Source organism: Dermacentor variabilis, chromosome 4 (assembly GCF_050947875.1).
Source record: "Dermacentor variabilis isolate Ectoservices chromosome 4, ASM5094787v1, whole genome shotgun sequence".
NCBI lineage: Eukaryota > Metazoa > Arthropoda > Arachnida > Ixodida > Ixodidae > Dermacentor > Dermacentor variabilis.
Genome location: NC_134571.1, coordinates 83,922,974 through 83,935,517, shown reverse-complemented (window position 1 = coordinate 83,935,517; position 12,544 = coordinate 83,922,974). Strand labels below are relative to the sequence as shown.

Below are 12,544 nucleotides of genomic sequence, written 5' to 3'. Positions count from 1 at the left end.
GATAGAGCCTAACTAATAAAATTATATTAAAAGAAGCTAATTCAGACTCAAGTCATGTCAAAACAGGCCTTCAAAAATACTAAACGATCTTTGGAAAAAATTATATTGATCGCTGGTAGGCGCATTGTACCCAACCGTTTAAATTCTGTTTTACATTCGTAATATATGGGTCAGCAATGTGTAGACTTGACCATGAGCAGTCTTCGGGTATCAGGATATATACAAGGCCTGATAGAGGTAACCATGCTGTCCTACTGTTATGTACCACATGCTTGTTAGAAAGTCATTGGCACATTTCTGATACGTATATGATTCACAGCTGAATTTTCTTATGGCTAAAGAATGCATAATGGAGTTTCAAAAAATGCAGCCATTGTTTTTGCACATGGCAGCAGTGAAGCACTTTTCCACATCCAGGCTGCATCTTCAATATGCAAGGAAATTTAAATTTTCTGGTACCTGTCTTCTGCAATTTTCTGCTTGTGGGGGCAATCCACTCATTTGCATATGTATACGTTCCCGCTTGCCTTCTATGAACAGTGGTCAGGGGAACCTAGTAAAGATTTTTGTTGACCTAGAGTGCTTTGAATGAATGAAACACTTTAGTACATTGCATTGGTGCATTTAGCATGTAGTCTGATAGTATTTCTTTATTGAAGTACAGAGTAAAGACACAGATTAAGGACAGTTCATGCTGATTGCTATTGAAGAAGAGGCCCAATTTTTGGGCACCCTAATCTTGTAGCTAAAAATTTATTGCGGCCTTCTGGAAGTATCAATTTTAGGCTGCTTGCAAACAAAACAAAATATGCTTCTAAGCCCGTGCTGTGTTGCTTACGACTGTAGTATGTGTTTCTAAGAAACTGTGATGGTATTTTGATTTTTTACAAGCTGTTTTATTTTTGTTACAGACAGTTCTAAACCAAAAACATGGCTGATGACACTGAGTACTTGAAGTTGCCTGTGGAAGACCGTTGTCAGCATAAGGTAATGCTGTTATTGCTTGCTGCAGTTGCTGCCATGTTTCAGCTATTCTTCCTACTATGTTGCTTGAACTGCGAAAGCAATCCCTTGTGAATGCCCTCTGTCACATTAATTTTTCTTTCGGGTAGTACAAATCTTGTAATCCATTTGGTTGAAGTGGTTCTGGCTGTCATGGTACCGCCTTCAACCTTGATGAAGATGCGAGCTCTTAATTGATAACATAATCAGCAGATCTGTTTACTGAGGATTTGGGTATTGCACTGAAATAGGAGTGTGCAAATAGTTATTTTTAACTCTAATAAGCATCAAGTACTTTGAGGATATTAAGGTGAGTTCTTTCAATAGTGCTTAAATTTCACAAAATTTTACCTGAAACATTTATAAATTTCAACCAACAACAAAATTATGAACCCTGAAATACACTGAAAAGGGCAGAACATAGTTGATACATGCTTGTGTGATGTAGTTTGCTTTCCACAAACCTTGCATCATTTTCTTGGATAATTAGTTTTTTTTTTTTTTTCGCCAGTTCTTCCTGTTTTTAAACTTGGAATGTTTTCTTTTATTTCCTTTCCCTTTTTTCCTTTTTTTTTCCCTCTCTGTTTCCATTACTGCTGAGAATGTGCAGTGCTGTACGTACTGGTGTTGCCACATCAGAATGTCAGTTTTATTTTGCTTCATATAGAACAACTGTTTCCCATGACTTCCTAAAAGTGAAGTAAGTTGTCGGCATACCACAACACCTTGTACAACTTATTGTAAAACTCCCAAGCCCTTCAGAGATTTCCTGGCATCTATTTGACGCTGTTTGCTTTGCTTCAGCACTCACGGCTGTTTCCCCTTGTCCCTTTCAGTTATGGAAAGCTCGCCTTAGTGGGTATGAAGATGCCACCAAACTTTTTGGATCTATCACAGACCCCAAGGGCCCAGAGTTTCAGAAGTTTCTGCCTCTCATCAAGAACTTCGTCACAGACAGCAATGCAGTATCCCAGGAAAAGGGCCTGGCAGCTGTCCTGTCGTTCGTTGAAAATGCCCAACTGGCCAATCGCATCTGCGGCGATGTCCTCGCCGGGCTCGTCGCCAAATGCATTGCCGCTCCGAAGCAGAAGACGCGAGAACTGGCACAGGAGATAATCTACATGTACGTCGAAATCGAAAAGCAGGAGGTAGTTGTAGAGGAACTGGTTAAGGCACTGGACAACAAGAATCCAAAGATAGTGTCGGGATGCGTGGCAACGTTGCGAGAGTGCTTGCGTCTCTTCGGTGCCCGCGTTATAGCAGTGAAGCCGCTCTTCAAGGCACTTCCAAAACTTCTGGAGGACAGGGATAAAACAGTGCGTGACGAGAGCAAGCTGCTGACAGTCGAACTCTACCGATGGATTGGAGATGCCCTGAAGCCACTGCTGCAGTCGCTGAAGCCCGTTCAGGTGTCCGAACTCGAGGCTGAGTTTGCCAAGGTGGAGAAGGGCACTGCATTGCCCGAGCGTTACATCCGGTCGGAGCAGGCACGAAGAGCTCAGGCAGCTGAGGCTGGTACTGATGGTGTGGATGGTGTTGAAGAGGGCGATGAGTGTGGTGTTGACGGGGGAGCTACGGTTGATGGATACGACCTGTTGGAAGCCGTTGACATCCTCTCCAAGCTTCCCAAGGACTTTTACGAACAGTGCGAGGCCAAGAAGTGGCAAGAGAGAAAAGAGGCACTTGAAAAACTTCTCGAGCTCACCAGCAATCCTAAGCTTGAACCTGGCGACTACGGTGATCTCGTCAAGGCGTTGAAGAGGATAGTGGCCAAGGACAGCAACGTCATCGTGGTGGCACTTGCGGCCAAGTGCTTGGCAGGGCTGGCAGCTGGTCTGAGGCAAAAGTTTCACCCATATGCAAATTCGTGCATCTCAACATACATAGAAAAGTTCAAGGAGAAGAAACAGAATGTGGTGACTGCTCTGAGAGAAGCACTGGACAATGCATTCCAGGCCACAAATTTGGAAGCAATCTTGGAGGATGTCACAGGAGCTCTGGAGAACAAGAATCCTCAGATAAAGGCAGAGACGACCCTGTTCTTGGCACGTGTCTTCTCCAAGTCCACACCAGCTGTGTTAAACAAGAAGCTGCTGAAAGCATTGGTGACGTCTTTGCTCAAAACTCTGAATGACTCTGACCCAGCAGTGAGGGAAGGCGCAAGCATGGCTTTGGGGACAGCGATGAAAGTGGTAGGGGAACGAGTGTTGACACCTTTTCTTGGTGACCTGGACAATCTCAAGATGGAGAAGGTAATGGCTCTTTCTTATACCCCTTGCTGCACTGTTTCATTCATAAGCATTGAGAGTGCAATCATACCCACATATGAGGCCTATTCTGTGTATGGTTAGCCCAGGATGGTTTTCTGGTCTGTGCTGTGTGCCTGAGCTGCTCTAATTGTTTCGGGCTAGCTATTCTCGCCTACTCTCCATTTTTGTCTTGTGGTCCTGCACTGTGTATCGATCATAACATGCCAACGGACCAGTGCTTACAAACAAGCTTGTAGTTGATCAAAATTTGTTGCTTGCCGAGTTGGTCAAAGACTAAGGGATGATTATTAGCGCAATGAGGAAACAGACTGAACCCTTTAATTGGCAGCTCAACAATATTGTTAACTTGTTAAGAACATCCGTGAAAACTAGACAAATCCAATTATTAAAGTGGGCCTTAAAGGGGCCCTGAAACACCTTTTGAACATGGTAAGAAAACGTTGCTGATCTATTGTAGTGGTTGCTGTGAACATAAGCCAAATATTACTGTACTGTATGCAGCAGAGAAAGTACAATCTCTTGTCAAACACATTGAAAAACCTCTTGCGCTAGCTTCTGCAGTGTCATCGAAAGCAGCTGGACCCACAAACGCTATTGCCTGATTTTGAGATTGCAAGAGCATTCTCAGTAATATGCAATTGCTAATTTTGAGTTAACTAAATAAAAAATACCTGTGTCTGCAATCTCATGAACAAAAAAAAAAAAGAAAAAGAAATTCACCTTTGCACTGCGTATAGCTGTGTTTGCTGTGCATGGCCTCCGAGATGGCAGAAGTGTGCTGTTCTACTGCAGCTGCCACACAAAAGTGTGACAAGCCCTTTCGCTGCCGCAAGTGACGCTCGACTTTTGGCCAGAGCTTCACCCTCTAGGCTTCCCTGTGTAGCATCTAACGTGCTTGCAGAGACGAAAGGAGAGAGAAAGCCGGCTATCGGGTGCGATAACTCTACTTATAGTTGAAGGATTCGAAACATTTTTGTGGCATGAGATTCGTCAGACAGTCTTTTAATAGTGAGGCCATCATATGATTAGTAAGAAAAATGTTTTAGGGCCTCTTTAAATTTACCTTTATTTCGCTACCTGCTCAACAGTGGCATTGACAAAAATTTCGATATGGAGTAGTAGCAGTTGTTTTGGTCACAACACCCATAGGCTTCATCGCTCTCTTGGGGAATGTGGTGATCACATTCTCTCCTCTGTGAAAATTATTTCTTTTGCTTAAGCAAGCCCTTATTTTTTACTCAGTAGAGGTGCATCTCAAGAACACACGCTGACCTGGTTGAAGCAAAGTACTAAACGCCAGTCTTAAACCATAAATTTACCTTTAACTGGAGCCCAGTAATATTTCTGACCTATTGTATCTTGCTTAGCTTTTGGAGAAAAATTTTCATATTTCATTTGCTGTCTTTGTGCAATATGACGAAGTATTAAAGCAATATACAATTCTAGGCCAAGTCTTCTGTATCTTGTCAGTTAAAGGGTTAATAAGGAAGTGGAGGGAACAGGGCAGACACTGTTCCTTCCTCCAAAGTCTTTATTTCCTCGTTGCGCTAATATGCACTACTAACAACCATGGCCTGCAATGCCAGCACCCTCATGGACCAGGAGGGACAGTCTCTGCTGTCAGCTTGGTATGGTACGGAAGAGAGGTGTTCTTGCTCTGAACTGAACCTTTCTTTTATACCCTCATTAGCTAACAGCGTTGGCTAGTCGCTGGTGCTGATGGAACTTTGTCTGTCCTCCTGTCCTTTCCCACAACTAAGGAATGGAAAAAACCTTGCGGTGTCGCACAGTGCTGTATCCTTGCCCTGCATGCGTCGGCACATACCTGGTGTTGACTGCATGCTTGCATGGGCCTGCGAAGGAAATTGGGTTGTTGTATGCACGCAGACTTAAAAGCTGGCAATGAGTAGCTTGAGTATGGCATGGCCACAACAGATAATTTCACTGGGCCAAGCGACTGCGATTTCGTGGTCTCTGCTGGTACTTTTCTAGCTATGAAAAAAAACTTTACTTGAGTGCAGCACCAGTCTTGCACATTTGACCAGTGATTTTTCTTGTAGTCCTGCCTTGTGTGCTGCCGCTTACTTTAATTTTTACTTTCTACCAATTTGTAGAACCAGTGAGGGGGGCAGTGCTAAGAAATATATAACATAACGCACCATGCAGTTTCAGCGATGGTGAGCCGTTTTGTTTGCTGACTACAACTGTGTGGCCCCCACCACAGTACAGTGAAACTTGTGAAAAATTTTATCTGCTGCTCGCGCAGCGGGAAGCAAGCACAAGCACCTACAGCTACCAGATTAACATTACCGTGTTCACTTTTTTAATGTGATGATTATCACGTTCCTGAATTAATGCAGTGTGCCAGCTTTCATTCATGCTCATTTGCAGATGTTGAGATCTGTCGCTGGAACATCGATTTCAGGTCAAAGAGTGCTGCGAGAAAGCACAGGTAGTTGCTGCACCACCTCAAAAGGCCCCCCGCAAGCCTGCTGCAGCTGCTTCCCCAGCCAAGCGTAGCGTAGAGCCGAAGCCGGAAGCGCCCGTGCAAAGGAAGGCCACAACTGCCGTGGCCAAGCCTCGTGGTGGTGCCCGTGTTGTGAGGCCAGGTGCTGCTTCTTCCACTGCACCGACGTCTGCACCTGCAAGAGCCATGCAAAGGGCCAAAGCGTCTGGACCTGCGAAAGCACAGTTGGGCAGCAGTGCTTCTTCCAAGGTTTGTGCCACTTGCCATGGTAGCTCAGTGGCTATGGCTTTAAGCTGCTGAGCTGAAAGTTGAGATCTATCCTGGCTGCCTCGGCTGCATTCCAAGGAGGGCTAAATGGGGAAAACAAATTTTAAGTCGCAACCATTGGATGATAGGCAATAATCTTGCAGGGACATTACTGCAGTTTCTACAGGATGCAGAGCTGGATCCTTTCATTTTGCTTTTTTTTCTCCTATGCCTTGTGACAAGTCCTCCGAGAAGTAAGAAAAGAAAAGGGAGGGGGGAAAACCCAGGTAGGTAAAATTATCTAAGGTACTCTCCTACAACGTGCCTCATTATTCTATGGTTTCGGCACGTCAACACCCAGAGTTCAATTTAAGGTCCGTGCTTTATTATTTCACTTTACGTACTGTTGTGGTTTGGTGACAATGATATTCTGCCGTTGAGCTCAAACTTGGTTGCGGGTTCAATTCTCGGCCGTGGTGGCTGCATTCCAATTGCATACCTGCCATCTCTCTTGAATTTTACGAATTTGAGCCTGTTTTACAATTCTACAAACGTTGGAGCAAGTTTCACGAATATTCTGTTCGTGAAAATGTATCAAAAATCGGTCTTTGTACCTTCCATTGCAAGTCTTTTGATGGTGAAGGCTGCAAACTTGCTTCGAACAAGCTTATACAAACAAGTTCTTGAAGCAGGTGAAATTGGCAACAGCTACGTTGCCAAAATTGTCCCTGTTATTTAGAAACAGTTTGTTGCTTGTCAGTATTTTCTCTTCCAAGTTTTCTGCTGCTCGGTGGACTGCGTCTAGAGCTACATCCTCGTTACTCTAGTGTGTATGTGTCCCTGAAAAGTCATGCGTGATGGAAAGCTTTTAAAAAGGAATGAAGCCTGCTATCTCCCTCCTTTTGCCCCTTCCGGTTTCCGCGAGATTTTACGAATTGTAAAGTTCATAGGCTGGCATGTATTCAATAGGAGGCAGAGGGCAAACATGCTTATGCGCTGCACTTTGGATGCACATTGAAGAAAGCAGGTCGTCAAAATAACTTCGGAGCCCTTCACTAGGGCATCTGTTGTGGCTTGTGCTGCAATGTCAAACCCAATCAATCGTTCTTCTTTTGCTTTGTTTTCTGTAATTTTAAGACACACTGTCAAGGAAGGCAGCGCATTGACAAGAAATGTTTGGTGGTACCTCTATTTGATCTGTTTTATCCTTGGCAGGCAGGCTCTGAATTAATGTTGCAGGCACTGGGCTTACTCGATTTTGCACAAGTGTGGAATAATACGAGCTTCGCTTTCTTTATTTAATGGCTGCAGGCTGGAAATGATAAAAATGTGATATAGAGGGCTATTATTCACATGGTTCAGGTACAAAGCACTGACTTCAGCTCGTGTTGTGTAAAAACAGCTTGCTAAAAGATTAAAGGAGCCCTGAACCACTTTCTTTTATCCTTTTTTTTTTTTTTTTTTTTTTTTTGAGGCTTCAAGAATGCCTTTGAACTAGTATGCTACCTCCCACGACTATATCGCCAAAATACTTTTTCGACAAGACCTAGTCTGAGTAGACACTTCGAGGGCGGTATTTACCTTTCCCATTTGCCCTCTACTGTCTTCCGGTCTGTGAAGCGGAGGAGCACCGGTGGCAGAAGTGGATACCCTGCCTGCTGTGTTGCGGCGAGTGGGCTCTTTGCTACACTCTGTGGTAGCCACGGTATTCATGCTACACAGCTCCGTGGGTCTACACACAACTAAGTGTGCAGCAGGGCTGGAGAATGTGCTCGTGTGCTCCAGCCTGGCCGGGCTACATGGTGCAGACCGGCTCTGTCCTACACTGGTAGCAGGCAAATCCTGATTGTGCACTTATAAGAAGCTCAATACAAAGGACGTCTAGCCAAGGAACAATGGGAGTGACCATGCAAATGCGCATGTCCCTTGCAGATGCTAACTGCTATCCATCGTGAGGCGAGACAAGCATAATGTGCGTACGGTCTGGGCTTACGTTTCGCATAGTTAGAATAGTTGAGTGTTCCAGACTAATAAAAACAACCTAAAGTGGATAGATGGCTATGACACCCAGATAAGCAGTTTGCCCAAAGTTTCCTTCCTATGTAGCTGAGCATGAGCAGATGATAGTTGACTTGCGCTTCTTGATTGATGTCAGCTATTGGCCAATAGCAGCCATGGCTGAGAATCTGCTATATGATGAAACATGGCCGCCCCGAAACGGGTGAGAAGTTTTCTGTTGAAAAGTGCATTTGAAGAAAGGTGACTTTGTGGTCTGCTTGTGAGCGTCATGCGCCGGGCCCAAGTGCAAAATTTGGCTGAGATGTTTACAGCAGTGTGTGCTATCTGTGAAATGTGTTTTGTTTTTTTCACCTAGCTAGGAGGTGGTTCAGGACCCCTTTAAATGAATGAAACAATGGTGAATGGGGGCATTTTATGCCGTTGTCGATCTTGCTGCGTTTCAGTTTTAATGCTCCTTACTCTGGAATTAACTTCCAATTCTTTACAGAGAAAAAGTTGTGGAGAGGAGGGAATGAGCTTTGTGAATGCCTTCTTCTTCCCTTTTTTTTTTCCCCTCTGATTGCAGCATTAGTTAGCATCAGCTTTCATATTTTTGCTGTTGGAGCAGTTCATAGTCTTGATTTGCATAATCATTTAAAAAGAACTGATGCAGAGTATTTCTTTAACATCAAACATGATCTTGCAGGTCATATTGCAAGTCAGTCAAATAGTATTGTCTTTCTTTGATTAGATTTGTTGCAATCTACAGGCTTTCATATGACGGGGAGCCTTGTTGAATTTCCTAGCTTTATTTTTATTTTTTTTTCCCCGTCTTTGCAGCCTGTGTTCTCTGAAATGGCTCTGGCAGACGAAGAGGTCCAAGGCCGAGCTGCAGCCTTGTTTCCTGAGGAAAGCCTAACGGCTTTGGGGAGCGCAAACTGGAAGGACCGCTTGGCTGCCGTTGAGAAGATCAAAGAGGTTATTGAGGCTATGGAAGGAAACCTGCCTGTCCAAGTCATAGCAAAGACGCTGTGCCGTAAACCTGGACTTCGAGACACAAACTTCCAGGTTTGCAACTGTTCTTAATGGCTGTCTGAAAGTTTCGTTTATAATATTAGTTCGTCCCTCCCACTCATATCAAGCATCATGATCACACAGGATGTTGTTATAGCTGAGCATTCATAAGTGGACAAGCAAGAATAAGCTAATAAAATGGCAAAAACATTTCTTGTCTTTCAGAGCGGTCTGTAAGTTCGCTTTGCTTCTGTTCTGGTGACCCAATTTCCAGATTGTTTAAAGCGGACATGTGCTCGTCTCGAAGAGCTTTGCTTCAGACGATCTGTTCTAGTGACGTGACGTACTTGACTGTACTTGAAGCGCTTACGGGTGGTAGTGTTTGTTCTGCAATCTCCTCAATTCCTTCGTCCAATTTATTGCTGACAAAAGCCCTGCACCTTGCTAGCAATGCTGTCATCGGTACATGACTCTGCGACATCAGCTTTGTTGCCCTCATTGACTCGGTCAACCAAACAGATATCATTAGCACTTGGCTGCACTTCAACAATGCACTGCCATCAATCTGCAGGCCAGTCGTCAATGCTTCCGAGCTTGATAGTTCTAGACTATGGTGCCCCACACAGGAATTCAGCCTTGCGAAAACCAGTTTTGATGCCGTGTGCGGTAACCTTCGTTGAGTCCGCGTTTATGATCTCCGCTGCCATATTGCCCCGTTCGCTCTAAATAAGCTCAGAGCCACAACATAAGAATTTTGACCATTGTGCTATCTTAGTTCGTAATAATTGAGCATTCACTATAACACTGGGATTGCTATAAATGGAAAGTTACCGCAAGTGAAATGAGAAACTTGAAGAAAGGGACAGCATAAAGTGGTAACCGGTAATGCTTCGTGCTGTCTCTTTCTTGAAGCCTCGTGTTTCGCTTGCAGTAACTTCCCAGAATCGTGAATCACCAACTGGCCTACACAAACTGTTCGTTATAAATGGGCTCGGCTGTATATTGATAGAAAATGCATTGCGGTACAATTTGTGTCGGGGGTGCAGAAATGGTGAATTACGCTCACATTGATAGGGAGGGAGTTACTTTAAAAGAGCCTTTCTTGAAACTCTACGTGGGCGAGGGGCAACAATACTGTTCCTGCTTTAACCGCTTTGCATGCCAACTGTTGCGTGCATGCAGGTGCTGAAGCTCAAATTGGAAACGCTAGTAGTGGTGCTGGGTGGTGGACCTGTGTCCCTGTGTGTGGCTGACTGCCTGCTGCCAGACTTGGTGGACAAGGTCGGGGACATCAAGAACGGCCAGGGTGCCGCATCTGCCCTGACAGCCCTGGCGGAGGCCACCTCCCTAGACCATGTCGGCCAGGAGGTATTGGAGGCTCTCCCTGCTCGCATTCGTTCAATTCTCTCACTTCTGCGATGTGCACTGTATATGAATGCCACAGCTTACAAGTGGAAATAGCATTTGCCACTTGGGGAACTGCTTTGTCATAGAGGGACTTAGAAACCCCATTAGTCAAAAGCCAAGGGAACTGAGCACACCTTCAAACACAGCAGAGTTCCAACGAACACGTATATTTGGCTATCCTGTCCTAGTGGAAAGCCATAATGTACCCATTCCACATTGGACTGTGTAGATCCCACATAAATTGCACGACTACACTATGTCAAGTCTATTTAACTGAAGCACAGTCTTTTGCGGGAAAAAAGAAAGTCTGCAATGGGCCATCTGGCCTTTACTTTCTTGCAATAGGCTGTGCGATACTCTGCAGAAATGCATAGAGCTTTTTGGCCAGTGCGTAAAATGGAAGTGCAAAGAAAGGATTTTTCAAGCTAAATTTGCTTTTGCAATGTGTGCATGCGTGTGTATTATGAGCTGCTCAATATATAAATATCTTCATTCTTCCTTCATTCCAAAAACAAAATCTGCATACTTTGGCTAAACGTTTTTTAGCAGCTCTGAATTTGTCTACCCCAAGAGCTGCAGGCTTTCTCACTGCTCATTGCCACCTACTCAGAAACTAGTTTGCAATCTCTACAATGTCAACCTCGCTTACTACAGTATCGCTTGGTGTGTGTGTGTGTGCTCCCTTGCACACACGCTATCACACAAAGCCCCGCACAAATTGCCAAGCTGTAAAGCTGAGTGCTAGCACAGTGGTTAGCATGCCTCGCTTTCGACTGCACATTGCCAGACGAGCACAAGTTCAATGACCTCAGTGAGTGGGCATTGTCATTTTTATTGCCATGTGTTAAGGATGAGGTGGCGTCCTTACCATGACACAATAACAATGTCAACATTGTAAAGGAACACACGGATGCACAACGCAAACCCAGCTTTAGGCTTTTAACTGAGTAAGATTGCCTTATTGCTATGAACGGTGTACACTGTATTTTGCATTGCAAAGCACTCTGACCACATATCCAGCGGATTGCAAAGTGGGCTCTGCTGCACTGTCGTAGGAAAACTGGGTTAGCTTGGGAAAACTTTCACAGCGAGTGGCAGTTTATAATTTTTAACAGTTCTGTTGGATAAAATTTCATAACCGTTTCATGTGTTTTAGTAAGATGTCTTACTTTTGAGTTTCTCTTCCTCTCCAGGCTCTTCAGCTTTGTTTTGCCCAGAAGAACCCGAAGAACCAGAGTGAGAGCCTTATGTGGCTGGCCAATGCTATCAAAGAGTTTGGACTCAAGTAAGTCTACAAGTGCTTTGTTGGCCAGTTGACAAATGCAGGCTGTCCAATTTGACCAAAATGGTTACAGTGTGCTTCGAGGACAACTGCAAATAACCTTAATTAAACTGAATGCTATGGAACATGTGATACAGTTTACAGTGGAAGAAAAAATTGGGAAGCTGCCTTCCCTTTCTTGATACTTTTGAATGTCAAGTGTTTGCCCTTTCGTTTTGCAATGTTTATGAAAAGAAATATGCGTACCAGCCAGTTTCTGAATTTTAAATCTGTGTAGCCTTCTGACCGTAAATGTTCAGTTGCATTGACACTTCTGCAGTGTGGCCAGCGGACTTGCTCCAAGCAAGACTCGTCTTGCAAAGGAGCGTGGAGGTACAGTCAAACCCTGATGTGTCAAATCTGAAGGGGATCAAAAAAAGACTGATGTACAGTTAAACCTCGATATACCAAACTTCAATATAAGGAAATTCTCAATATAACGAAGTATTTAGCTTTTCGTAATCTCTTGTTCATAGAACACCATGTATTTAGAACCTCAATATAACAAAATGTGCTTGTATGCAGTTTCAATGTAACTAAATTTCACTGCTGCCGCAAAGGAATGCCGAGACAATGAATGGAAACTTTCGTGGATGCAGATGGTCAAATGATTGAATTACAAGCCGCTACTTGCAAACACACCTCTCAAATCGCGCGCCGGCCGCATGACAGGAGCAACCACTGAAGTGGAGCCGAGCCGCATCATGTTCCGTAAAAAGTCCAAGAGTCCAAAGAGCACTTCTCTCTCAAGCGAGAGAGATGTGCTCGCCTGCTCACTCGATGTATCTTGAAAGCGATCAGCAATGCAAAGAAATTGCG

At 44.3% G+C, this 12,544-nt stretch overlaps 1 protein-coding gene across 2 annotated transcripts in view; it reads left to right on the top strand.

Moving 5' to 3' along the window:
* msps (msps cytoskeleton-associated protein 5) overlaps positions 1 to 12,544 on the top strand; it is a 113,264-nt gene that overhangs the window by 3,287 nt on the left and 97,433 nt on the right. For both annotated transcript variants that reach the window (XM_075689613.1, XM_075689614.1), the window contains exons 2-7: positions 912 to 987; positions 1,839 to 3,254; positions 5,698 to 5,988; positions 8,824 to 9,051; positions 10,180 to 10,365; positions 11,598 to 11,689. In XM_075689613.1, the coding sequence (XP_075545728.1) occupies positions 931 to 987; positions 1,839 to 3,254; positions 5,698 to 5,988; positions 8,824 to 9,051; positions 10,180 to 10,365; positions 11,598 to 11,689 (2,270 nt within the window). In that variant the 5' untranslated portion in view covers positions 912 to 930. The remainder of the gene's footprint in view (positions 1 to 911; positions 988 to 1,838; positions 3,255 to 5,697; positions 5,989 to 8,823; positions 9,052 to 10,179; positions 10,366 to 11,597; positions 11,690 to 12,544) is intronic.